At 58.7% G+C, this 26,870-nt stretch overlaps 2 protein-coding genes across 11 annotated transcripts in view; one reads left to right on the top strand and one right to left on the bottom strand.

The window, feature by feature from the left end:
• Mob2 (MOB kinase activator 2) overlaps window positions 1-26,690 on the top strand; it is a 77,351-nt gene extending 50,661 nt beyond the window's left edge. For 4 of the 6 annotated variants that reach the window (XM_042671544.1, XM_042671543.1, XM_042671545.1 and 1 more), the window contains 4 exons: window positions 4,625-4,785; window positions 4,972-5,065; window positions 12,007-12,131; window positions 12,735-13,686. In XM_042671544.1, the coding sequence (XP_042527478.1) occupies window positions 4,625-4,785; window positions 4,972-5,065; window positions 12,007-12,131; window positions 12,735-13,042 (688 nt within the window). In that variant the 3' untranslated portion in view covers window positions 13,043-13,686. Of the gene's footprint in view, window positions 1-4,624; window positions 4,786-4,971; window positions 5,066-12,006; window positions 12,132-12,734; window positions 13,687-26,679 lie in introns of those variants that run through there. The other 2 variants (XR_006146331.1, XM_042671546.1) reach the window with 2 other exon arrangements.
• Brsk2 (BR serine/threonine kinase 2) overlaps window positions 17,849-26,870 on the bottom strand; it is a 64,707-nt gene continuing 55,685 nt past the window's right edge. For 2 of the 5 annotated variants that reach the window (XM_042671539.1, XM_042671536.1), the window contains 4 exons: window positions 25,424-25,547; window positions 22,653-22,833; window positions 22,480-22,569; window positions 17,849-17,948 (listed from right to left, as the gene is read on the bottom strand). In XM_042671539.1, the coding sequence (XP_042527473.1) occupies window positions 17,929-17,948; window positions 22,480-22,569; window positions 22,653-22,833; window positions 25,424-25,547 (415 nt within the window). In that variant the 3' untranslated portion in view covers window positions 17,849-17,928. Of the gene's footprint in view, window positions 17,949-18,166; window positions 18,385-20,440; window positions 20,489-22,178; window positions 22,275-22,479; window positions 22,570-22,652; window positions 22,834-25,423; window positions 25,548-26,870 lie in introns of those variants that run through there. The other 3 variants (XM_042671534.1, XM_042671535.1, XM_042671537.1) reach the window with 3 other exon arrangements.

The following is a 26,870-nucleotide window of genomic DNA, read 5'->3' as shown; positions in this document are numbered from 1 at the left end:
CACCTCCGTGCGGAGGCCCCCGCAGCACGTGCCAGGGGGAACCAGTGAGCTGTCTGCCCAGGGTTAATGTGAGGTGGCAGTCTGGCGGCCTCATTAGCTCTTGTCCAGAGCAGCAATGGCCAGCAGTGGAGGGAGAGTGTGCTGGTGGGCAGCTGCGGGGGCCTGCCTAGCAGGGTCAGGGAGGGGTGTGTCCCAGCCTGCTCTCCACACAGTGGCTGTGGGGGTTGAAGGAGCACCTGCTCCGGTGGGCATGTGGCCCTTTCTCTGTTCTCTTGGCAGCGTCCAGCCGAGTGGATGTCCTACTGAGTCAGAAACACAGTCAGCTGGCGAAAGTGCTTCTTGTCTGAGGGTTCCACCAGAGGAGAGCTTGTGGGTCCCTGAAGCTCTGGCTGGCCCAGCCTGGGCAGTGCAGCCGTGTGGAGGGAGGGGGTGGACTGGGGGAGTCTGCCTCCTCAGCCTCTGAGGCAAGGATACAGTACCCACCGGGGGAGGGGTTCCTCCTAGCTTCAGGGCTCCACCTAGACACAGGGCCAGACTCTATCAGAAGCTGGGGCAGGGAGTGAGCCCCTCCCCACCTGCCCGGTCCTGGCGTGATGCTGCTGGTGAGCTGAGGGTCAGAAGCTAGGCGTGCTGGGCCCAGCCACAGGGGCTGCTGAGCTTCACCCTGGAGCCACAGAGTCCTCTGTGGCTCAGGGATGGGAAAAGAGGCCACTACAAGCCTTGACCTAGGATGTGGCAGGCTGACCAGCACGGGTGCGTGCTGGTCCCTACAGGTGGGTGAGCTCTGCTGTGATGGCCCACTCCACGTGCTCTTGTTACTCCTGCATCTCTTCCCGAATAGCTGTGTCTCAGGCTCGGGTTTGCTCATCCCCTGTGCCCACCCCCAGCCCCATTCCCACATGACATCCTGTCTGGGATGGGAGGGGCAGCAGGTTGGGAAGGTCAGCTCCCAGCTACTTTTCCTCTTGAGGCCCCTGCCCGTGGGTGTCCTTTCTTAGAGTACTGAGCTCTGCCATGGTTCTCTTTAAATGGCTCCCTTCTGTCCCCAGGCTTCTCACCTACTGGGCCACTGCCCTCTGCCTCAGGGGCTCCATTCCCTCTCTCCTTAACCTTTGTGTGCTCCCCAAATCCACCAGCACCCCTCTGCCTGGGAAAGTTCTGTGCAGGACAGAGCTCAGAGCCTGCCAGACTCCAGGGCAGAGGACGTGGTCCCCCACCACTCATCTTGAGGTCCTGGGCCCAGAGGGTACCAGTGGCCTGGTCCCCACGTCACCAGGGCCACCCCGCTGAGCACAGCTGCCCTGCTTTGTCTAGGAGCCCGTCTCCTCCCATGGCACCACAGACATCACAGAGACTCATTCTGTTTTAAAATCTCAGGTTTGCTTTGCTCCTTGGAGGTCAGGCTTTCAGCCAGGGTGGTGCTGTGGTGGCCAGGATTGATTGGTGTCTCTTGCCATGGTTGCCAATTTGCAGTGACTTGGAAGTACAGTGTGCTACAGTAGTGGGTGCAGTGTTCTGTGTGGTCTCAGGACCAAGGGGAATGTGCCACATGGGCTACCTTGAGGTGTGCAAACTACCCCAGGATAGAGATGTCTAGAGCGGGTGGGGGTGGTCAAGTGGCCTGGGGGAGGCAGGGAGACAGCGATCCTGTAGGGCTGGACACACCCAGAGGGTGGCACCTGCCCGGGGGGTCCAGCCTTGCCACACCTCTCGGGGGCTTTGTTCTTTCAGCTGGCTTAGGCCAGGTGCCCACTTCCTGGCCCGGTCCTGTCCAGGCTTAGGCCTGCCCCGCAGGCTCCATCCACATCCACGAGTTTCCCTGACTGACCGACCCAGTCTCTCTAAGCCCTAGCCAGCAGGGACATGATCCTGGGTAGGCTTCTGGGTTTGGGTTGAACAAAGCCTGTTTCAAATCCCGGGAAACTTAGGGGGTAGGCAGTCTCAGCTCTCTACCAGGCTAGGATTTGAGTGAGGACAGATACCCCAGGCAGAGAAACTGGAGGTGGTGTTCTAGAGGAGTCCCATGCTTTAGCCACCGGGAAAGTGAGAGAAACAGGTTCCTAGGGCTACCACCCTTCTGAGACTCTTGTACCAGTGTCTGCCAGATCCTCCCTTGTACAGACTGGGTCCACCTCGCCTCACTCTAGCCCCCTGGGACTGAGTCAGATAAGTCCGTGACTGGGAGCCTGAGAAACTGAGGCTGGCATGAGGGTGTCCCAAAATGCACTGTGACCTGGGGGTCCTAGGTAGGCCTTGAATGATTGGGACAGAGTGAAACAGCGAAGGGCGTGAGGGGAAAGGTTGGGGAGCTGTGTGTACCGCCTGTTTATTCTAGAAGGGCGGGAGCCACAGAAGACAAGGTGCCAGTGCTCTTGTGGCTGTTGGCAGCCAGTCTCTGTGATGAGTAACAGAGGGGTCCGGGCCATGCAGACAGTGTCCGTCCCTGGCTTTTCTGAGAACCAGTGGTGAGGTTTGGTTTTGGCTTTTGTTGTTGTTATTGGTTGTGGGGCTTGAACTGGGCCTGGGTACTGTCTCCGAGCCTCTTTATGCTAGCGCTCTACCATTTAAGCCATAGCACCACTTCCAGTATTTGAGTGGCGTGGTACTCAGATCTCAGCCCCCTTAAATACTAGGATTAGTCATGAGCCACTGGTGCCTGGCTTGTCCTTGTCCTTTAAAGGGCCTTCCCCACTCCCCAAACAGTGCTAGTGTGAGTGCCGGAGGCTGTTCACTGGGAAGCCTTCTGGAGCAGGTTCTGAGAGCCACACCAAAAGTTGTTAGGATGATGATCACTGGTTTTTGTTGTTACTTTGTGCTAGTCCTGGGGCTTGCACTTCGGGCCTGTGGGGGCTCTCTTGAGTTTTTGTGCCCAAGGCTAGTGTTCAACCACTTGAATCACAGATCCACTTTCGGCATTTTTTTCTTTTCTTTTCCTTCCTCTTTCTTTTTCTTTCTCTTTCTTTCTCTTTCCTTCCTTCCTTCCTCCCTCCCTTCCTTCCTTTCTTTCTTTCTTTCTTTTTTTGGCTGAATAATTGGAAATGAGTCTCACAGATTTTCCTGCCTGGGCTGGCTTCGAATCTTGATCCTCAGATCCCAGTGTCTTGAGTCGCTGAGACAATAGACATGAGCCACCAGTGTTGATCGCGACTGTTTTTCATTAGAAGTGCTTCCTGGTCGTCCCATTCCCCACTCACTGTAGCTTGCAGGTGACCTCATCTTACATTAAAGCGCATAGAAAGAGATTAGCACCTGCTTGGCTTCCTGACCACACTGTAATACCAATACCCTCTTCCTGCTCTATAATAGGCCAGGCACAGCATATTTGACTGGCCCCGGTAAAGTTCATCCTACTGTAGGACAGATGTGTAGGAGGCAAATCGGAGGCAAAAGTCAGACTGGTGGTGAGGGCTAGGACCAAGGTCTCAGAAAACCTGTCTTGCAAGGATGGTAGGGGCATGACCCAGCAGGGACTAGTGTAGGGCTCTGGCACCTACTGCAGTTGAATCACATGCCCAGCATTAGATTCTAAGCTGGCCTCAGCTTTCCGACTGCACATGAACTCAGAACACATTAGAAGTCAAAAACTAAGGGTCAGAGAAATGTTGGGGACAGGGACTGGCAGTTCTGAGGATGCTAGAGGAGCTCTTCTTGGGGTTTTTCTCTGTCCATGGCTCCTGAAAAGCCTAGAAGTCACACTGTGCCAGGGCCCAGGTGCTCATTCCAGGGCCTTGACGTGCCCCACTGTGTGTGTGGTGTCCACATCTGCACTGGCACACAGCTTGGGCTGTGTCAGGAGCCCCACGCTGGGCGGATCCTTGCCCTGTCCCATGCCTGGCTCTGGATACGTCATTCCTCCTCCCTGCCCCTCCCCAGAGGCTGAGCACAGGTCACCTTTTAAGGCAAAGATTTGCCATGAGAAGCCAAGAGGAAAACATTTCCCTGGCATTCAGGGAACATTTTTCTTTCTTCTTTCTCTTAAATAAACCATCAGGAACCTTTCAAAACACAAGAAAGGAAAAACTAGGACTCAGAGAGCTACAGAGACCTTTCACCCCACCCCAACCCCCATGTGGTCTCTCAGGCTGGAGAGCAGAGTTTGGCTTGACTGCCTCCCTGCCCCATGAGTCTTGGCTGGCTTCACTGCCCCGTGTCCTCAGGCAAAAGGACAGGTAGGTGCCCAGCCCAGGTCCTGGCCCAAGGCCCATGCTGGACATCCAGGGGCAGTGACTGGCCACCTGGAAGAAGTCAGGATGAGGTTTGTGCCTCCTTTCTTGGAGTAGGCATGGACACCGAGCTCCTGCTCCTTCCTGCCCTTTCTGGTTGGGAAACAACTGTGGCCTGAGTGGCATTTCCTTTAGCACAGCCTTTTACCACACAGTGTCCTGGCTGCCACACCCTTCCGTTACAACCATGCCAGTGTGGACTCCAGCTGCTCTGGCCCCCTGGAGGCCTGTTATCTCTGGGCAACTTTCTGCCTGGATTATTTTGTCCCTTCCCATCCTGCTTGGCCCTGAGTAAAGGAGACAGATGACCTCAAGGGGCTCAGGTGGCCCTGTTCAAGGCCTAGTATGGTCTGGCTCCTGCAGGTCATGTGGTGACCATGCTGTCCTTTCTCTCCGGACAGAAAGTCTAAAGCAAAGCCAAATGGCAAGAAGCCTGCTGCAGAGGAGAAGAAGATGTACCTGGAGCCGGAGCATACCAAGTCCAGGATCACCGACTTCGAGTTCAAGGAGCTGGTGGTGCTTCCCCGGGAGATCGATCTCAATGAGTGGCTGGCCAGCAACAGTGCGTTGGGCAGGGAGGCGCCCCCCCCCCCCCCCCAGGACGCCCAGAGCTGGCGCTCAGCAGCCCACCTGCCGTCTGGGGAGGGTGTGGCTGTGGACAGGCCCGGGCTCCTCAGCTGAGTCCGAGAGCACGTCAGCCAGAAGCAGGGGTGTGTTCTCACCTGGCCCTTTCCTCCTTCTTTTCCAGCAACGACGTTTTTCCACCACATCAACCTGCAGTATAGCACAATCTCAGAATTTTGCACAGGGGAGACGTGTCAGACGATGGCCGTGCGTAACACGTGAGTAGCAGCCTAGCCATAGCCCCTGCTGAAAGCCATGGAATGGGCCATGGTGGGCCTGCTGCTCTGCTTCCGCTTCTCAGAGTCCCTTCTCACTTGGCAAGCTTGTGGAGGCCTCCACAGTGCCCTCCTGTCCCTGCAGAGCAGGTGGCTTTTATCAGACGTCCCTGTTGGGACAGAGACTTGCCAGGAGCCAGCAGAGGCCACCAGGCAGGGAGGGTGTCAGGGATTACCCGTGGGACAGTGGGCATGGTCATGGGAAGTGCTCCTCTGCTCAGTGTGCTGAGAAGGGAGTGGCAGGGGCTGGCATGAGCAGCTTCTCGGGTCTGTGCACCTTCTCAGAGACTTGGGAAAGGCCCTGGTACCTTCTGGAAGTGTGCGCATGTTCACTTCTACACAGGCAGGTGTCCCTGAAGGACCGAATCTGTGGGGTTGGAGGCACTGTGTGGGGGTAGGAATGACCAGGGCTGGTACTGGTAGAAGGCCCAGATGGAAGTGGACATGGCTAGGAGGGACAAAAGATGTTTTGTTTGGTTTGGTTGTGGGGCTTGAACTCGTCCTAGGTGCTGTCCCTTAGCTCTTCAGCTCAAGGTGAACGCTCTACCACTTGAGCCACAGTGCCACTTCCAATTTTCTGGTGGTTTATTAGAGATAGTCTCACGGATGTTCCTGCCCGGGCTGGCTTTGAGCCACTATCCTCAGATCTCAGCCTCCTGAGTAGCTAGGATTACAGGTGTGAGCCACCGGCACCCAGCTAGATCTTTTCTGATGTCTCCTCAACACAGGCCAGCAGCATATGCAGATATATAAACATGGGTGTGGCTAAGGGTTAAGGACTGGTGCAGGCATATATGAACATGTATGTGTACATGCCATCCTGCCCAGAGGTGTGGCTCTCCCAAGTCCTGGCATAGAGAGAAGCAGTCTCAGTTAAGAGGCGGGCTTTTCTCAAGAGCCCACCTGAAGCCTCACAGCCAATGGCAGGCCTCCCTTGGTCTTAACCAGCTGACCTGTTGATGTGGCCATGGTGGTCACAACTTGGTTCTTGGTGGCATGGGGTGAGTGTACTCTGCAGCTGGCTCTCCATGCCTAGAAGAGGCACACATCACTGTGTTGAGCCCTGCTAGGTAGGACAGCACTGTGCAGTCATGCCTAGAGCAAGCTCACTGTGCTTGGGACAGAGGTGGCCTCCTTACGCAGACCCCATGACAGGACTGCCCAATGGCGAGAGAGCAGCCCTTGGGAGCATATGTGCCATCTGGCTAAGGGGGTGGCTGCTGGTAGCAGTGTCTGAAATGCCTGTGTGCACCAGCCCAGCCCTCTCCCTGGTTTCTCCACGCCCACAGGATCTTGAGTAGTGGATTGGTTAGAGAAAGCTCCCTGGAAAGAGCCTCAAGTGGGAAGTTAGGCAGATTTGCCGTAGATATGCTGTCTGTCGTACCCAGTGGCCACTGGAGAACCAGGACAGCCTAAACTCTCCTCTTGGTTCTTGGCTCTAACTGCCCTTATGCAATCATTTTATATGAGTTAATGATTTGTGTCACCCCTCTCTAAGAATCCTTTGAAACCAAGGCCTTGGGGACTCAAATAATTTGGAAGGAAAAAGGATATTGGTTAGAGATCTACAGAGCTCCTTACTCCCACCAAGGCAATCGGTTTGGGAACCTGCTAGGGTTAGGGGAACGCTGTGCCAAGCCTGGGGCCTGACTCTACCCCCCAGTGCCTATAGGATAATTCAAAAAGACTGACACCAGAGTCTAAAAGGAGAGAGGAGGTGGACCGAGACGCTCAGCCGTGATGGCGCGTGCTCCATAGCCACAGGCTCCGAATGCAAAGAGCGGAGGTCGTGCTGGCGCATGCTCCATAGCCACAGGCTCCGAATGCAAAGAGCGGAAGTCGTGATGGCGCATGCTCCATAGCCACAGGTTCCGAATACAAAGAGCGGAGGCCGTGCTGGCGCATGCTCCATAGCCACAGGCTCCGAATGCAAAGAGCGGAGGCCGTGATGGCGCATGCTCCATAGCCACAGGCTCCGAATGCAAAGAGCGGAAGTCGTGATGGCGCATGCTCCATAGCCACAGGCTCCGAATGCAAAGAGCGGAGGTCGTGCTGGCGCATGCTCCATAGCCACAGGCTCCGAATGCAAAGAGCGGAAGTGCTGGCGCGTGCCCCTTAGACATCAGTTCCACATCTGGAAAGCATGCCCCTGAGAATATGGCCAAGGTACAGTGTCTGGCATCCTGCCACAGGAGACTTGTCTGGGCTGCCGGCTAGGTGGTGAGTGCTGCAGAAACCTAAGTGTAAGGCCTCTGGGCTCGTAGACCATGTCGGACGGGCAGAGCCACATAGGAACCTGGTCTGACTGGTTCTCAAGGTTGTGGAGAAGACACGCCAGATGCTGCGGCAGGGAGGGAAGGGAGGTGCTTCTGGCAACTAACTACACCTCCTGGCTGCAGCCCTGCCTGGATGCCGAAATGAGCATGAAAAGCTAAACTTGTACTTTGAACTCTGGGCAACTCTAAAACTATAGACAGAGATATAGTTAGAATTGTAATGGGCAGACTAAAGTGGGATACTAAACCGATCAGCTCAAGTGGAATAATGCCAGCCCTGAGGGGGTGAAGCTCAGCAAGAGCGTGAGGCCCTGAATTCCAGTCCCACTCCCAACACCAAAAGAAAACAAAAAGGAAGAGAATTCAGCTCAATGGAAAGTGAGAAAGAGGAAATCCAAGGGAAGAAAAAGCAAGAAAAGGGAACAAGCAGAATGCTAATGATATAAGCCTGACCCCAGCAGTGCATGGGACCAGTGTGTACACAGAATCACACAGCAGGTGTCAGAATGGATTCTTAATGAGCTCTACCATGCAGCCTCTACAGGAAATTCACTAGGCTTAGTCTGTTTGGGCTGCCATAACTGAACCCTCTGAACAGCACAAGTTCATTTCTCACTGTTCAGGGCCGGTCTAGTGAGAGCATCCTGATTCATAGATAGCAACCTCACAAGGTACACTTGGCCTTTGTTTTGTTTTTTGTTTTTTAATTCTTAACAATATTTCATATTTAAGAGCTAGAAACAAAATGAGAAAACAAAGCCGGGCACTGGTGGCTCATGCCTGTAATCCTAGCTACTCAGGAGGCTGAGATCTGAGGATCGCCAGGCCGGGCAGGAAAGTCCGTAAGACTCTTATCTACAATAAACCACTAGAAAACTGGAAGTGGCGCTGTGGCTCAAGCGGTAGAGTGCTCACCTTGAGCTGAAGAGCGCAGGGACAGCACCCAAGCCCAGAGTTCAAGCCCCACGACTGAAAAAAAAAAAAAAAAAAAAAAGTGAGGAAACAAGAAAAAAGGTAAATTTTAGAAAACATCACTGCTTTTTAGTGAACCTCATCAATTTTATAAAGGAAATGCCACTAAGACATAGGAATGAATGACATTACAAAAATATGACTCATAGTATTACTTTGAAAGAAAGAAAACATAACTATAAAAGACCGAATAAAGCCAGGTACTAGTGGCTCACGCCAGTAATCCTAGCTACTCAGGAGGCTGAGATCTGAGGATTGCTGTTCAAAGCCAGCCTGGGCAGGAAAGTCGGTGAAACTCTTATTTCCAAATAACTGCCAGAAAACTGGAAGTGGCGCTGTGGCTCAATTGGTAGAACACTCTCCTTGGGCTGAAGAGCTGAGGGACAGCACCCAGGCCCAGAGTTCAAGCCCCACAATTGACAAAAAAAAAAAAAAAGACTGGTTAATACTAGAAAATTTAAGCAGCACATGAAACCTCTCTAGTAACATAAACCTTGCCAGACAGGAAACTTCTCTTCTGCCAAGGCCACAGGGCCCCTTGGATATTTCCATCATTCTAGGACCATGCACAACCATCACATCACATCACAAACATCATATACAAAACAGCCCCAAGCCCACAGGCTGGACATCCTTACCAAAACCTTTTTTTTTTTTTTAAAGTTCACTTATTTTGGTACCGGCGACTAAACCCAGGGCCTTGCCTATACCTCAGACAGCAGCACCCTGCACCGAGCACCCACCAGAGCATCCACCCGTGACACACCGCTGGCTGGCAGCACTTGGGGACATCCCGGCTCCCCGGTGTCACTCTCCCAAGCTGTGTCATGTCCTAACTCACAGAATAATTTTACTTATTTAGCCAGTCCTGGGGCTTGAACTCAGGGCCTGGGCGCTGTCCCTGAGATTATTTTACTCAAGTCTGGCACTCCACCACTTGAGCCACAGCACCACTTCTGGCCTTTTCTGTTTATGTGGTATTAAACCCAGGGCTTCATGCATACTAGGCAAGCACTCTACCACTGAGCCACCTTCCCAGTCCTCACAGAATAATGTTAAAGAATTGAAAGCATACTACATAAGTTATCCAACTGCTATGGAGGAAAACCGGACATCAGTAATAGAGAAATATCTCTCCCTGGGAATTAGCACACTCCCAAAGAGTTGGAATAATTAAAGCCAAACTAGAAATCACTAAAATTGACTTCTGAAAGCAGTAGGTCAAATCAAGGAAACCAAAATACAATTTCTGTGAAAGATCAAAACTGGTGAAACTTTAGATGCAAAGATAAAAAAAAAGAAGATAGAAGTTATCAGTATAAGGATGGGACAGTAGCCTTACAAAGCCAACGATACGAGATGCTTTGCAAAGATTCTTTCCATGCATATACATCTTACAACTTGGACTAAATGAATGGTACTTTAGAAAACATAAAATTCGGGCTGGGAAGGTGGCTCAGTGGTAGAGTGCTTGCCTTGCATGCCTGAGGCCCTGGGTTCGATTCCTCAGCACCACATAAGCAAAAAGAAAAAAGCCAGAAGTGGCGCTGTGGCTCAAGTGGTAGAGCGCTAGCCTTGAGCTGAAGAGCTGAGGGACAGCGCCCAGGCCCAGAGTTCAGGCCCCACGACCAGACCCAAAAAAAAAGAAAAAAAATTCTACAACTTACAGTAAGTAGTGCAGTAAAGCCAAGGATATGAAATAAAATGCATCCAAATTGGAAATAAAGAAATAAAATTTCCCTACATGATTGTGAAAACCTCAAAGATTCAATCAGTAAATTTAGCAAGGTTAGCACGTGCGTGCACACACACACAAAGTCAGACACAGTTCTACATATTATGTGAAATTGGAAACCTAAATTAATTTGTCAGAGAAATCGTGAGCTACTTAGTTTAGGTATAAACTTAACATCCACAGGATTTGTACCCTGGAAACTTGAATGCAGGAAATCAAAGAGGCCCTCCATAACTGGTGAAACATTGAGTTCATGCATTGGGGGACACAGCTTACTAAAAATGTCAATTCTGCCCCAAACTCATCTATTGGGTTAATGTAACCCCATCAAAAGCCCAGCAGAGATTTTAGCCAATTTAAGCTAACCATAGTCTCTGTTACAGCAGTAGTTTCTCGTTTTGAACTTGGAGGAGTCCCACAACTTTTAAGATTTACTACCAAACCACAATAACATGTGGTGTTGGTGACGGGACAGACAACAGATCAGTGACCAGAACAGAGTCCAGAAGGAAACTTACCTATGGCTCTTAGATCCTGACAGAATAACCAAAGAACTTCGATGGAGAAAGGACAGACCTTTCAACAAATGGCTGCTGTGAAAACAGCCACCATGATTCAGGAGAAGGGAAAAGAACACTGACCTCATGCCTTGTGCAGAAAAATGTGAGACTGTAAGATGTTTAGAAGGAAAGTTTCAAGAACTGCCGGTACTCCAACAGCTCTTGGGCGTGGTACCAAAGTGCAACCCATTGATGAAAACAGAAACTTGAATGGGAGGAAGTGTGTGTTGTGTGATTCATATACTACTCAAAGGACAAGTATCCAAAGTACATAAAGAGCTCACATTGTACCAATAGGAAACCAACCCAGATTCTAGAGCAAAGGGCTTGACAAGATCACCAAAGTGACGTAGATGTGGCAGTGAGCCAGTGAGAAGATGCGCAGCATCAGCTATGCAAGTTGAAATGCTGCTGCTCCCCGGCCAGCACCCCTGCACCCCAGCCAGCACCCCTGCACCCTGGCCAGCACCTGCGCAAGCCCCAGTGGCAGGAAGGATGTGCAGGGTGCCTTGCTGGGGGATACAGATGGGCAGTGCCCTGTACTGCTAGGGGTTTGGCAGAGCCTCCTGAAATGGAGCACGTCCCAGCCTGCGGATATGCTCCAGAGCAATAGGAACTTGTGCCAGCACAGAAACCCACACAGGAATAACAGCTTGGTCCACGGTTGCCTCCTCTCCGCAACTGGGAAAGAGGCAGACATACTCACCAGGGGAGAGTGCGTAGAGGCTGCGTCTGTGACGGTTGCTGCGTCCCCCTGCACAGCCAGACCCCGGCAGCCGTGACCCGACCCCTCGCTGACAAAGCTCCCACATGCGGGCCACCGGCCGGGTGCCTGGCGCAGCGCCCACTCTAAGCAGAGCGAGGTCGTGGTTCTCTGAGTCTGTATCGTTGAGGCTCATGGCCTCCGTACGCCGTGACCCTGGCCTGCCTGGGACCCGGGATCACGGGAAGACTGGCCTCCTGCGCACTGACTGGGGGCTTGAGGTGAGCAGCCAGGGCCAGGCCTGCAGCACCCAAGCAGAGGGTGGCTTCCAGTGGGGGAAGCCAGCCCCCAGCCCCCACCAGGTCCTCGGCTGCCGCCCAGGCCCTGCTCTAGGCCCATTCACTTGAAAGAATAAACCTAAAGTTGTGCAGAAGTCAAGAAAAGGACCATGGCCACACTTTCATCTACACATGGCTGCTGTGCGGCCGCTGCGTTTTCCTTGGTTGCTGTTGCGTTGTGGGGTGGTCTCTACCCAGTCAGTGGGGGGCGGGGCATGCCTCCTGCCTGCGCAGGCCCCATGCTGTGCTCCGGGTGGGAGGAGGGCCGGCCGAGCCTGACCTTGCTCTCTGTCCCCACAGACAGTACTACTGGTATGACGAGCGGGGCAAGAAGGTCAAGTGCACAGCTCCCCAGTACGTGGACTTCGTCATGAGCTCTGTACAGAAGCTGGTGACGGACGAGGATGTGTTCCCCACAAAATACGGTGCGTCTGAGAGCATGGCCAGCGCCGGCCGGCACGTGCTTAACCCTGCCTGCCAGGCTCGTGCGCCCAGGCAGAGGTGCAGGTGCGGGGGAGGGCAGCAGCAGACCTGGCTGTGAAGGAGGGGGCTAAGCTCAGGTTGACCGCCTCCCGCTCTGGGACCATGGAGCCATGACAGGGCCCTGCTTGGTGAGGCCACCAGAGTCCACTGCTGGGGCTTCTGGGGCTGGCGGAACCTAGAGCTGGTCCCGAGCTGCCCGAGTGAGCACACTCACCAGCAGGGGCTCCCCAGTCTCAGCCACGGAGCCCTGTGCAGTCCCTCAGGAAGCCTAGGGAGCTGAGAGCCACTGGCCTTCTGCGGGCCAGCCCTTCCCCCCCTCCCCCCGGCCACGCAGAGATCCTGCCAGTGCGCCCTCCCAGGTGGGTGTCACTTGAGCACCTGTGGGGCCGAGGCTGCTGTGGCTCCCTGGCCCAGGGTGTGCCCTGTGAGGGCCGCAGGGCTGGGGGTGCGGGTGGGAGGCAGGCCCAAATGTTCCAGGCCAGCCCTGGAGATGCCCAGTTGCAGGAGTGTGGCCACGCAGACCTGTGACACCCGCCTCCCCCCAGGCAGAGAATTCCCCAGCTCCTTTGAGTCCCTGGTGAAGAAGATCTGCAAGTACCTGTTCCATGTGCTGGGCCACATCTACTGGGCCCACTTCAAGGAGACGCTGGCCCTCGAGCTGCACGGACACTTGAACACTCTGTACGTCCACTTCATCCTCTTCGCCCGCGAGTTCAACCTGCTCGACCCCAAAGAGACCGCCATCATGGACGACCTCACGGAGGTGTTGTGCAGCGTCCCTGGAGGGGGCGGCGCTGGGGACGGGGCCGGCGGCGGGGCCCCTGGGGCACAGAACCACGTCAAGGAGAGATGAGGCCCCGGGCCGGACAGGGTGCACATGTGCGAAGAGACAGCTGTGTCTGCGTCTGCGTGTGCGCGCACCGGGCACACTGGTGGCGAGGCCACAGGCCCCGAGCCGCGCCGAGCGTGGGCCCGCCGATGCGCTGTGGCCACGGCGTCTCCTGCCTTCCCTGTTGGATGGATGAGTGTGGTGTGTAGCGAAGAGCCTTGGGAGTCATTCATTCATTCAACACCCATGTATCGGACTGAGTTTCCTTCTGTGGGGTTTTCCTGTTGGGTCTTCCACGTGGCCCTCCTCCCCCAGCCCCTCCCTTGGGTGCTCTGCCGCTTTGAAAGAAACGGTGGGGGGCTGTAGCTCCAGGTTCCACTCTGCTTTGGTTCCAGCCCCGCCCCCACTTTGCCTTCATTCTAGCTGTGGGTGGCTCAGAGTCTGGGATGGGGAGGCCTGGGGTAACCCGGGAAGGCCCACACCTCCTGTTTGCTCCTGCCACCCCTTCCTGCTGCCTCTAAAATACCCAGGGAGGGCCTGCCGTGCAAAGGGCCAGCACGGGGCCGGGACAGGCCAAGGCCCTGTGTGGAGGTGCAGCTGTCAGCAGAAGGATGAGATCCGCTTTAGTTCATCTGTTCAGTCGTAATAAAAAGAATTCTCTCAGGTCAGAGCCTGTGTGTGTCCTCAGCCTGCTACTCCTGCCGGCCTGCAAGCCATACCCTCTGTGGGTGGCCCTGCGTGTCCCCCAGCTCCCAGGCTGGGCGAGCACTACCACCAGTTGTGGGCTGCCAGGACCTCCTCTCTTGGTGGTGTATTCATCCAACAGGAAGGGCTGTGGTTGGCTGGAGGTCTGCTGCAGGGTTCTGCTGCAGGACTCACTCCTCTTGTGGCCCAGGCTCTAGAAGGCTAGAGGGGATGAGGGGAAAAGGGCCTGGCCTGGTCAGCACAGAATGCGGAGCATGGGGTCCTGGGCCCCGAGGGCTGCCTGCTGCACCTGCTGCTCTGAGAGCTGTTCCATGCGTGAACTGCAGCCCCCCCCACGCCTTGGCCTGGCACTCACCTAGCCCTCCTGCTCACCCCTTAGCCCCTCACCGCTCCAAGGCACCCAGCCGGAGGCCCCTCCCCTATTCTGCACCTTCCTGGGGCCAGCTGCCCAGGACTCTTGCCTCTAGTTGTTCCTCTTCCTGCTAGGGAAGCTCCTCCCACCGCCCCAGCTGGGGAAGCTCCTCCTACCTCCCCAGCTGGGGAAGCTCCTCCCACCACCCCAGCCACCTGCTGCCTCCACCCAGCAGGAAGTCAGGAAGCCAGGGGCATTCACCGCCCCACCCCTGTTCCCCACCGAGCTCGCTCAGCTTGCTTGCTGTCTCCTGCCCTAGGCTGACTGGGGACAGCTTAGAATCTCCTTGCAGTGCAGAGTGTGATGCATGCCTGTCACTCCAGCATTTGGGGGGGCTGGCAAAGGAGGCTCTTGAGCTCGAAGCCAGCCTAGTCTGCATCCCCAATGCTAACCATGGTTCAACCTCAGGCTGGAGCCCTGGGGGCTGCACATCCCCTCCCCAAGGCTGCGGGGACTCCCTGCCTCAGGCATCGTGACCACTGGACCCCACTTGGGACTGGTGTGGGAGCCAGAGCAGGGCCCGCCGAGGCTGGGGTGCCACAGGACCTCAGGACGGGGACAGCAAGGGCAGCTTGGGCTTGGCCTGGTGGCCGTCCTTCCTGCTCAGTGCATTCAGGAACGTGGCCAGGCAGCCCACGGGGGCTCCTTGTGGGGAGGTGGGTAGCCAGGCTTCTTGCTTGGCCAGAAGGATGGCTGAAGGCTTTGTGTGGGGATGAGTAGGAGGGACCCATGCCCACCAGGAGCCACAGGGCGGCGGCAGCTGGTGAAGGCAGCACCAGCCATCTGTGCAGGCCTCCTGGCACAGTGGCCCATGGGCCTGCCTCCTTCACCCGGAAGGCGCCCTGCTGCGAGACCCACAAGGCCGAGCCAACTCATGCCCTCAAGGAAGCCTCCTCCCTGAGCCCATTCCAGCCTGTGCTGGGAGGAGGGTAGAGTGTGAGGTCCCCGGTGCTGCTCGAGGGGTGGGCGCAGCCCTGGCCGCAGCCAGGACTGCCAGCTGTACCCTAACTGTAGAACCTACTGCTGCTCCAACACGGGGTAGAAGGTGCTGGGGCTTTAGGCTTCTGATCAGCCCAACATCAGGTGTTTTCTCCATGTGGGCAGAAAGCCATTCGGAGGCCTGGATGGTGGAGAAAGGACATGGAGATGGCCAGTCAGGGCCGTCTGAGGACGGGGTCAGGGCTGACAGGGAGGGCCGCCACTGGCTAAGAAGAGAGCCAAGGCTGACTGAGCAGCCACTGTGCCGCAGGGGCCATGAGCCTGTCCTTGGCCTCTCGTCAGGCAGCTGTGGGCACCACCCGCCACCCACTGTGGTGTCTCCTTGTCTGAGCTCTGGCTCTGTGAGCCCTAGGTTCACCTCTGACTCAGCCTCTCCTTGCCATCCTGGCGGGATGGCACACTCTTCCTGGTGCAGGGTCTCCATCCTGCCCCAGGAAACATGTCAGTGCTGGGGACCGGTGCTTGGTTATCACCGGAGGGAAGGACAGCCCCTGGCATCTCCGGGAGATGGGCTAGCAGACGCCCACAGGGCAGAGACGGCCCCTGCACCAGCACCACCATGCTGCGTGGGCATGCCCGAGGCCAGGTCCCCCAGCCTTGCTTGCATACACATGGTGGGCAGCTCCCAGGGCGACTCCTGGGGGCTCAGGGGAGCTCAGGCTGCCCCTCAAACATGGACCTGGACTTGCGCATGCCTCAGCAGCAGAGGGGCGGCTAGGCCAGGGTGTCGCACAGACACAGGGTTGTGGCTGTCCAGAGTGCAGCTGGGACCCTCTCCCGCCAGCCTTGTGTGTCGCCCCCGGGCCACCAAGGGAGGCCCAGGTCCCAGGCAGCCCCCACCAGGCCTTGGCTGTGTGTGAAAGAGCAGGCTCATCTCTGCCAGCATTGGCCTTGGACTGCCCCCCGGGCCCCACCCCTGGTGAGGTCCAGGGAGGAGGGGACACAGCATGGGGAAGGCCCAGTCAAGGCCCGCAGGACACGTGCAGGCTGGGGTTCGTTCTGTGCAGCGGGGCCCAGCTCGGAGGGGGCCACGTGGGACACAGGCCACTCTGGACATGCCAGGCGCCTCTCCACACATGCCTCACCCAGACGGAGACCCCGTGGCACGCAGTTTTATGGAGGAATTTATTGTTCCAGAACTGAAGTTGCTCACAGTTATTGGACAGGGGTACACCGCGTGGGGCTTGTCCGTTTCCGTGACGCCTGGGTGAGTCCTGTGTGTCCAGGGTACAAAAGAGGAAGCCGGCGGAGTATTGCTGTCAGCGTCCTGCCTCGGCCCCACCCGCGTACCGCGTGGCTTTGCTTTACAGGTGTTTGGTTTTTACGTATAGAAATCTCAGCCTGTGGTAGAGGTTAATGTAACAGAAGTATTAAAATCTATACATGAGGGGGAGGGGGCATGCATCAAACCTGCCGCCCGGCCTCCTGCGGCCGTGCTGTGCGCCGCGCCGGCCAGCCCCAGGCCTGGGCCGGCAAACAGAACAGAACAGAACACAGACGGAAGCTGGAGATGGGTGAGGCGAGGCGGGTCTGCCTGGCGGCCAGCGGGCATGGGTGCGGGCACAGGGCCACCCTCCTCCACACCAGGGACAGGACACACGCTGCAGAGCACACGGCGGACTCTCGCTCTGTTTTTCCATTTTTTTTTTTTTAACATTTTTCATTTTACGTAAAAAAAGCCCCAAGGTGCCCCTGCCATCCTTTGGGGGTGGTGCCAGCTTGGGGGCTTCTAACCCTTCACTCCCAGAGACACAAAACCAAGACCCCCTTCAAGCACAGCTGACCAGTAGGCTGCAGGCTGAGCCACTCACAACAGGAAGACGCCCCGGACCCCCATGTGGAATTGGAGCTGCTTCTAGGCAGTAATAAAACAGAACCTGGGTTCGGCTAACCGCATCGATCTTTAAATATATATATATATATGTATATATATATATGTATATGTATATAGAAATAACCAGGAGCGAGGAACCAAACACAAACCCAGCCCTGCCCCAGCAGCTCCCCACACACCCTTTTCCAAAAACAACCAAGAAAAAAACGTTTATAAAAATAGCTTGCAGGAATTCTTTTAAGTTTACAGTAGCTTGCCAGTGCTGCACCCACCGGCCCGTTCCCCGCTTCGCCCGCCCCGACGGCTCTATCCTCAAAGGGCACCTTGGCTCTGGACCCACCCTGCCCGACACACACAGACAGACAGATGGACGGACAGACGGAGGGCACTACTGTTTCTGACCCTTCCCTGAACAGAGAACGGAGAAATAGACTCAATAAATTAAAACAGCAAATAAATAATACTGATCTGGGCCCAGCCCCCACAGCCCGGGCAGCTCTGCTGTGTCCAGGCTTCTGTGTGCCACCTCGGCCAGGGAGGATGGTCAAGAGCCAGGAGCACCCACAACCCCAGCAAGGCGGTGCGGAAATGGATGCGGACGAGTCAGGAGGCAGGGAGGCCGAGGTGCAGAGAAGGGAGGTGGCAAGGAGGCCTTTGGGTGCGGTGCTGAGGCAGGTGCATGGTCTTCCCACTTTTCCCACGGGGGCCCGCCCTGGAGGCTGTGGGCAGGCTGTCGCTGCCGAGGGCTCTGGGAGTCCGGGTGAGCTGGGCTGCAGGAAGCTTCTCCCGGGAGCTGGGTGCTCCTCCACTGGGCCAAATGGAGCTGCCAAGGGTGGGCAGAGGCGGCGGGCAGCAGAGGCTGCCGTGCCCAGCAGCGGCGGGGCGGAGGGCAGGTCCACAGCAGCTGCTGGTCAGCCAGTGTCCGCACGGAGCAGAGGATGGCCACGTGGAGGTGACATGTTAACTTTTCAGGATAATTCCTGGTATCAGAGCGGAAACAAGCGACGTCATCAGAGACAGGCAGAGACAGAGACCGAGAGAGAGAAAAGAGAGCGAGTGCGACACAGGCCGCGCCCGGGCACCGCCCTCCTCTCCTCCCTGGCTCGAGACAACGTCAGAGCGGGCGGGTGTGGTCTGGGTCCACACCACGGCGGCGGCGGCGGCCACGGTCAGTGCTGTGCTGGGGAGGGACTAGGGTCTAAGGCTGCTCACGGCGGGCGGCGGGCGGCCCCATCCTGGCCATGTCCTTGCCCATCGGGTACTCGGTGTCCCCTCCAGGGCCAGCGGCCACGGAGTCGCCCGAGGGGCCGGGGGCACTCCGCTTGGCCGGTGTGCCGGGGGCCTGGGCCGCCTGCCCATTCTTCTCGTCTGAAAAAAGTTGTTTAATTACGTCAAAGAAGTTACTCAATGGGCTGCCTGGGTACACAGAACAGAAGACAAGAGAGAGAGAAAAGAAAAAAGGGAGGGAGGGAAAGGAGAGAAAGAGAACAAACACATGAACGAAGGGGGCCTTGGTGAGAGGAAGAAACCAGCGAGATGAGGTTTGAGATGGGGGGGAGGCGGGGGGACAGCAGGCAGCAAGCGGGTGGCAGGCGGCAGCAGGCTCCCTCACTCCAGGGCACGGGAGCGGCCATGGGGGCCCGGGGCTCCTGAAAACGGAGGTCTCCCCCAACAGGCCTGCCCCTGAAGGCCCCCAGCCTCCCCTCCCCGCCGAGCCTCCTGCACGCCAGCTGGCTCATTCCCACCTTGGAAGCAGCAGCTCAAGGACCAAGACCCCCAATGTCTGCCTCCAACGCCAAGCTGGGGCCACTGCAGGCTCCATGGCCCGCCCAGGGATGGGGAGGCCAAAGCAGTGCCCAGAAGAAGACAGATGTGCCTGCCACACCTCCAGGATGGCCAGAGCTTGGCCCCGGGCCAGCATGGACAGGTCAGCAGCAGATGGATGGATGGATGGATGGGTGGGTGGATGGGTGAACGGATGGATGGGTGGAAAGATGTGTGCATGGATGGGTGGAAAGATGGGTGGATGGACAGGCATGGTGGGCAGGTGAGGGGACTAGGGACAGGTAGCCAGGTCTAGGTTCCTGGTCCCAGAAGGCAGGAAGAATGGGGCAAAAATGAGATGACCACCCCTTCTGGGGCAGATGCCCACCTCAACTCCACTCCTAGTTCAAAATCCCGTATTGGAAAAAACAAAAAAAACAACAAAAAAACCAAAAAAAACAAAAACCTCCATTCCACAGTATGACCTCCACCTCCACCCTGAGCACTGCAGGCCCCTCCTCTCCCTGACAGGCCCCGCCCCTCCCTGACAGGCTCCTCCTCTCCCTGACAGGCCTCTCCCCTCCCTGACAGGCTTCTCCCTGACAGGCTCCTCCCCTTCTTGCAGGCCCCTCCTCTCCCTGACAGGCCCCTCCCCTCCCTGACAGGCTCCTCCTCTCCCTAACAGGCCCCTCCCCTCCCTGACAGGCTTCTCCTCTCCCTGACAGGCCTCTCCCCTCCCTGACAGGCTTCTCCCTGACAGGCTCCTCCCCTTCTTGCAGGCCCCTCCTCTCCCTGACAGGCCCCTCCCCTCCCTGACAGGCTTCTCCTCTCCCTGACAGGCCTCTCCCCTCCCTGACAGGCTTCTCCCTGACAGGCTCCTCCCCTTCTTGCAGGCCCCTCCTCTCCCTGACAGGCCCCTCCCCTCCCTGACAGGCCCCTCCTCTCCCTGACAGGCCCCTCCCCTCCCTGACAGGCTCCTCCTCTCCCTGACAGGCCTCTCCCCTCCCTGACAGGCTTCTCCCTGACAGGCTCCTCCCCTTCTTGCAGGCCCCTCCTCTCCCTGACAGGCCCCTCCCCTCCCTGACAGGCCCCTCCTCTCCCTGACAGGCCCCTCCCCTCCCTGACAGGCCCCTCCCCTCCCTGACAGGCTCCTCCCCTCCCTGACAGGTTCCTCCTCTCCCTGACAGGTTCCTCCTCTCCCTGACAGGCTCCTCCTCTTCCTGACAGGCTCCTCCTCCCTGACAGGCTCCTCCCCTTCCTTCAGGCCTCTCCTCTCCCTGACAGGCCCCTCCCCTCCTTGACAGGCTCCTCCTCCCTGATAGGCTCCTCCACTTCCTGAAGGCCCCTCCTCTCCCTGATAGGCTCCTCCCCTTTCTAACAAGCCTCTCCTCCTGCCAGGAGTGACAGGTGGACAGTCTACCCTGAGGCCAGATCAGCACCTACTTCAAGACCCTGGCCAGCCCTTCCTGCCCTAAGCCTTGGGCTCCCTAGAGGTTCCTGGTTGTGGGGACAGGCAAAGACTGCCAGGAAGGGGTGAGTGACAGAGACTGCTTCTGGCAGAAGATGGGGTGGCAGGTGCCCAGGGGCCTGTGCATACACAGGGGGCCTAAGCCAGCCCCGCCCAGCAGGGCTGCACTGGCCAGGGTAGGCTGTGGGGGAGAGCAGTGCGGTGCAGGCCCAGGTGCCAGGTGAGCGTGGGGATTCTTACCACATTTGGAAAGCCGCCCCGTCATCATTTCCATACAGTTAGTGGTGTCTGGAGCACAGAATGGAGAAAGGAGGGAGGGAGAGAGTGAAAAAGGCTGCCCGCTCTCCACCCACAGGCGGCGGCTGGGAGGGGGCGGGCCACAGAGGGGCAGAGCCAGGAGTGGACAAGTTCATCTGGAGGGGGCAGGCCACAGGGGATGGCAGAGCCAGGAGTGCACGAGCTCCTGTGGGTGGGGCCTGTCCCTGAGCCCTCCCTTAAGGCGGAGCTGGCTTAAGGGGTGGAGCTAAGGGCAGGCCCCAGGAGGAGAGGCGTGGTCAGCTGGAGGCCTGGGTGCGGCCTGGTCCCAGGCTGAGGACCCTGGTCCAGACAGGACCGCAGGACCATGCCTGCGCAGCAGATGCCTCTGAAGGCCTGGCTATGGAGATAGCCACTGCACGCTGGCTCCCATTTGCCCCTCAGTTCCTCTTGGTGCCCCCTTCCTTGCCCCATTCCCTCTGCTGGGCTTCGGTGTGTCAGTGCTGGCAGAGGCCCAGCCTGGGAGGGGCCGAGCCTGGGGTGGCTGCAGAGCTGAGGGGTAGCGGGCACACCTGCACAGGGCCTGTGTCCAGTGTGTGAGGAGGCCCAAGAGAGCTGGTTAGGCCTCAAGGAGACCGTGCAGGGCCACAGTCCTAACTGGGGGCCCCAGGCCCACAAGGAAACAGATGAGGCCGAGAGTGGGCACCCAACGGTCTCTGGACGGGCTCAGCAGAGCCAGGCTGGCAGGGCAGAGCCACAGCCAGGTCCTTCACGGGCCACACTTTGCTCACTGGGACACCTGGGAGCCGGCAGGGGCTGGGGGTGACGATGTGGGCAGGCAGGCCGTGGGTGGTCCAAGACCCCCTCAGAGCAGAGCAGCAGTGCGCAGACGGCCCTGCAGGTGGAGGGCCCTGGGTGCCACCCTGGGCTCCAGGCTTCTCTGCCCAGCCCCAGTCGCTGGCTGGGCCTCCTGGTCCCCATCTCCTCCACAGCCCTGCTGCAGTTCCTTGGTGTTTTCCTCTGCTCTAAGATGGAGGCCTGGCACCTCCCAAGGGCAAAGCAGGCCCAGCTGACCACACCTCCTCCCACCACAGGACACCTGGCCCCGCCCTGCCCCTGCCCCCTGGGCACACCCGCAGGCGATGGAATGAGGATGGAATGAGCATGGGGATGGGTGGACAGGACCTCCAGGACCCTGCGCGCGCCGCAGGTCACCTGACAGGCCTGCCGTGGACACTGGCTGGGTGAAGCCCTGGAGACCCCCCGGCCGTGAGGCTCGGAGGCTGGACTCGGGCCGCTCTTCATATCCCCCAGACCCTCATGTGACAGCAGCCCCGTGCACACCGCCGGCCAGGGCACCCCTTGAAGAGCAAGGGGGCCTGTGAGCATGCGCAGGCCCTCAGCCCCGCCAGACGCCCAGCGGCCCCGTGCCCGCAGCCCCGGCGCCTCCCGAGGGCCCTGCGGTGGGCCTGGGTGGAGGCCTTGGGCTGTCTCCAGTTTGAGGTAGGCTGTGGGTGGTCAGGCGCTGTGGGGAAACAGGGAGCCCCTGCCCTTGTGGAGTGCTGCAGGGGGCCCTGAGGGGCGGGCCTCGATGCGGGGCCCACTGGCCTGTCCAGGACCAGGATGGAAGAGGGGGCAGGCGGTGCCCCCTCAAGGCCAGCCTGGCTGTAGCTGGAGGCCCTGCCCACGGCCCTCCCGCCCCGGCAGCAGGCCGGGCACCTTACCTGCCAGCGTCAGAGGCTACTCTCGTAGCTGGTGGCCACCTTCTGGCCCTTAAGCCCAGCGCCCCAGCTTAGTCCTGGCGCTGGCGGGGGCGGTTCTACGGTGGACAAGAGGTGCCTTTCAGTGTGCTGCCGCCCACTGTGCCCGGGGCGAGCCCTGCTCCCTGCGAGCAGCTCGGCTCGGGGCAGGGAGGCGGGCATCCGGCCGAGGAGCCGGGAGCCATGCTCGGTCCTCGTGCCTCCCATCCACGCAACGCCGCCAACCCCGCTCACGGACGCAGGGCCTCACTGCGTCCACCTCACCTGACAAGTGCTGGGCCGAGGGCTGGTCGTGGGTGCTCAGCAGCTGGGCCTGGATGGTCTCCACCACCCTCTTGAAGCGGCGGCTGGGGCCTGCGGGGATGGGGCGGGGGGTGAGGCCCGAGGAGGGTGGCGCTGGGGCCAGCGGGCGGGAGCAGGGCTGGGGCGGGGCTCACCTGAGAGCAGGGTGAAGGTGACCGAGTAGATGCCGTTCTCCTTCTGGGCCTCGCCGCCCTCGGTGTAGGTAATGTCCACCTGGAACTTGACCGGCTTCTGGAACACAGCTGGCCCGCCCGTTGCCTTGTACTCAGCCCGGAAGCTTGTCTGGGAGATGACGCTGTGGCTGAGGCTGGGAATCTGCGGGGTGTGGTGGCATCAGCCTGGGGCACCCGGGTCCCCGTCCCCAGCCCTCCATCCTGAGATCTGCCAGCCAGGGTGGCTGGGCGAAGCCAGGAAGCCTGGCCAGCGCGGGGCCGAGGGTGCCAGCCCTGCGTTCTCTCCCGGCCACAGGAATCCTTACAGAAGGCGGGGGCACATACACCAAGTGGGAGGTGGGACAGAGGGGCATCAGGCTGCCCCTGGGCAACGGGAGTGGCCGAGAGGGCCACAGGTCTTGGCTGTCCGTGGGACGTGAGCCAGGCACACTCGTGAGTCCCATTACTCTAGCAAATGGGCAGGCGCGCAGCACCCGCCCCGGCCGCGAGCTGCACCTCGCAGACGGGGTCACCCCGCGTGCACAACACTGGGCAGCCTGAAGGACAAAATGAGGCCCGGGCTGGCTGGTGGCGCAATAGAGGGGTGAGGCGATGCTAGCAGGCACTGCAGGGGGCTGGGGGTCTCTGCTAACCCAGACCCTAACTTGGCCTGAGGGTCTCCTCCCACTCCCAGGCCCTGTGGGCTCCACAGCCATCCTCAACCTCATGGGGCTCTACACCTGAGCCTCAGCAGGTGCTCTGAGAGGCCCAGGGCAGAGGGCCCAACAAGGCAAGGGACCCTGTGTACCACAGGACAGGGGCGCTGTGGGAACAGCAGGACAGGGAAACCTGTGTTCGTTACAACAGGACAGGGGCGCCTGTGTTACAACAGGACAGGGAAAGCTGTGTACAACAGGGACAGGGTAAGCTGTGTACAACAGGACAGGGAAAGCTGTGTACAACAGGACAGGGAAAGCTGTGTACAACAGGACAGGGAAAGCTGTGTGCAACAGGGACAGGGAAACCTGTGTTAGTTACAACAGGACAGGGGCGCCATGGGAACAACAGAACAGGGGCGCCGTGGGAACAACAGGACAGGGAAACCTGTGTTCGTTACAACAGGACAGGGGCGCCTGTGTTACAACAGGACAGGGAAACCTGTGTTACAACAGGACAGGGGCGCCTGTGTTACAACAGGACAGGGGCGCCTGTGCTGCACCCTGGGTTTGGAGGCGGCCTGGGAGTGACCAGCTACCCCCGCACCCCACGTCAGCACATGGAGGTCCTGGGGGAGGGGCAGGTATGGCGGGCTGGGCAGGGGGTTGGGGCTGGGCCAGCACAGGCCAGGGTGGCACCTACAGGGACAGCGGTCCCCTAAGGGGTCTCAGGGACCTCATGTGCTGGCCCAGTCTCTACCACAGTCTCAGGGCCTTCCTGCTCTTCAGATCCCAAAAGATGAAAGCCCAAGCCCTGGGCCTGGCCCCCCACAGGCCACTGGACCCCGGGCGGGGCTGACTCCAAAACCTGCCTGCCATGCGATAAAGAAGCGACCAAACGGGCACCAGGGGCTCCCTCCTGTGATCATAGCTATTCAGGAGGCTCAGCTTTGAGGATCACTGTTCAATGCCAGCCTAGGTAGGAAAGTCCATGAGACTCTTATCTACGATTAACGACCAAAAAGCCTGAAGTGGAGCTGTGGCTCAAGCGGTAGAGCCCTAGCCTTGAGCAATAAAGCTCCCAGGGTTCAAGTCTCAGGACACACACACACACACACACACACACACACACACACACACACACACACACAGCAGCAGCAGCAGCAGCAGCAGCAGCAACAAACTGGAAATAGAGTCTGACCTTAGGATGTCCACAGAGGGCCAGCAGGCCCTCCCAGGTCCTCAGGGTCACTAGCCCCACTCCCCTTTGCTTGCAGGTGATTTTACCCCCAGAACCTCCTCTGTTACCCCCACCCACAGGCAGCTCCCCACTCTGTGGGCAGCATAGCGCCTCCTGCAGGCAAGGGCCTGAGTGGGCCCTGCTTGTCCAGGAAGGCAGGCTCAGGATGAGGCTGAAAACAAGCACCTGCACGGTGCGCTGGGCCTGGCCAGGGGATGCCTGTGGACACAGGTACCCGCGGTCCACATGGTACGTGGGTCCATGGCCAGGGGACGCCCACCCAGCTCCCCTGGGAACACAGGCACCCGCGGCCCACGTGGTACGTGGGTCCACAGCCAAGGGACGCCCACCCAGCTCCCCCAGGGACACAGGCATTCGAGATTCACGTGGTATGTGGGTCCACAGCCAGGGGACGCCCACCCAGCTCCCCAGGGACACAGGCATCCGAGATCCACATGGTACATGGGTCCATGGCCAGGGGACGCCCACCCAGCTCCCCAGGGACACAGGCATCCGAGATCCACGTGATATGTGGGTCCACAGCCAGGTGATGCCCACCCAGCTCCCCAGGGACACAGGCATCCGAGATCCACGTGGTACGTGGGTCCATGGCCAGGGGACGCCCACCCGGCTCCCCCAGGGACACAGGCACCCGCGGCCCATGTGGTATGCAGGTCCACGGCCAGGGGATGCCCACCCAGCTCCCCCGGGAACACAGGCACCTGCGGCCCACATGGTACGTGGGTCCATGGCCAGGGGACACCCACCCGGCTCCCCCGGGGACACAGGCACCTGCGGTCCACATGGACGCAGGTCCACAGCCAGGGGACACCCACCCAGTTCCCCAGCGGCCTCACCGAGAGGAAGGCGTGCACAATGTCGGCCTTGATGGAGCTCAGGGGTTTGTCCTTGATGACCGCAAAGATCTGCTCCTCCTTCTCCAGGTTGATGAAGTTCCCGAACCAGGATTTCTTGGCCAGCCTAGGCAGGGCAGGGGATGTAAGGACCAGGTTGCGGTGTCTGGTCACTCTGACGGCTGCCCCTCCACTGCACCCTAACCTAGCCACAGCCCTATCAACTCTAAACCCTAACCCCAGCCCAGCCCTAATCAGTCCATCCACTGTCCCTACCAGCTTCCTGCTACTCAGACCTCGCCCCACCCACGTCTGGAGGGCACTTGATGGACACTCAGTCAAGGGGAAAGGAGGGACCCTGGCTTTGTCCATCTGTTTAGGTTCCTAAACTCTGGAGTTGCTTGCTCTGTCCTTTCCTGGCAGAAATGAAGGGAGCCTTGTGCGTGAGTATACACAAGACAGACATAAAGAACGCCGCACCCAAGCTGATGATGTGCCGCCCTGTGAAACGCAGGACCCTCACCGGCCCCCAGGGTCAGAACCCCTCTCAGCCACACAGAGCCCACCCCAAACCGAGTCTGTGTAACTCTATACTTAACCAGATTTGCCTTCTTAGGTTGACAACATAGTCTCAGCTTGACACAGAACATGACTAGCGCTAGTCTTCCACTGCCCCCTGCTGCCCAGCTAGCCTGGGCTGCCTGCGGCGGGCCCCGGACACATAGGGCCCTGTGCGGTCGGTCCCGTCCCACAGCCATCTGTCCACTCCGCACTGTCTCCTGAGTCATGATGCCCTTCTGCTTGCAGGAGCCCCACCCCCACAGAGGCCCAAGCGCTGCCCGGCGGCCAGCGCAGAGCAGGGGGCACAGGGGCCCGGCCCGGAGCGTCTCTCCTGAGGTCGGCACTGCCTCCTGAGGAGGCTGCAGGTGGCATCGACTCAACCTCAGTCTAGTCTAGCACCTGGGACTGTGGAGAGGTGTTCATTCCCAGCCCAGCCCGAGACACCACAGCCTGGCGGCCCTCATCTCGAAGCCTTCGGCCCACGGAAGCCACTGCCGAGACCCTGCTCCAGACGCAGGCTGTCACCCCGCCGGGCAGCGCCTCGCTGGCCCCATGCTGCTGCAGCACAGACGCCGGCTGAGGCAGCAGGCAGACGCGGCCTCAGTGAGTTCACAGCCGTGAGCACACGGAGCTGCTGCCCACCAGTCACACCTACTTCACGCGTTCCAGCCAGAGACACATAAAGACCAGGTGCTGAGGGGAGGGGCCCAGTGGCCCAGGCCGGGGACTCTGCTGGGGCCATGATGGCCAAGCTTGGTGTGGTCAGGGCTCTGCTGGGCACCTCCCGTTCTGACCCGGGCTTGGCAAGGGACCTCCCTTTTAACCGCCTCCTCTGTGTCTGTGTCTGGAGCTGTTTGATCACCATAGCCGACCTGGCACCGTGGCTGCT

The sequence above is a fragment of the Dipodomys spectabilis genome, unplaced genomic scaffold (genome assembly GCF_019054845.1).
Source record: "Dipodomys spectabilis isolate Male_0828 unplaced genomic scaffold, ASM1905484v1 ptg000639l, whole genome shotgun sequence".
In the NCBI taxonomy this organism is placed as follows: domain Eukaryota; kingdom Metazoa; phylum Chordata; class Mammalia; order Rodentia; family Heteromyidae; genus Dipodomys; species Dipodomys spectabilis.
Note: the sequence above shows the minus strand (reverse complement) of the source record. Positions and strands in the feature narration are given on the sequence as shown.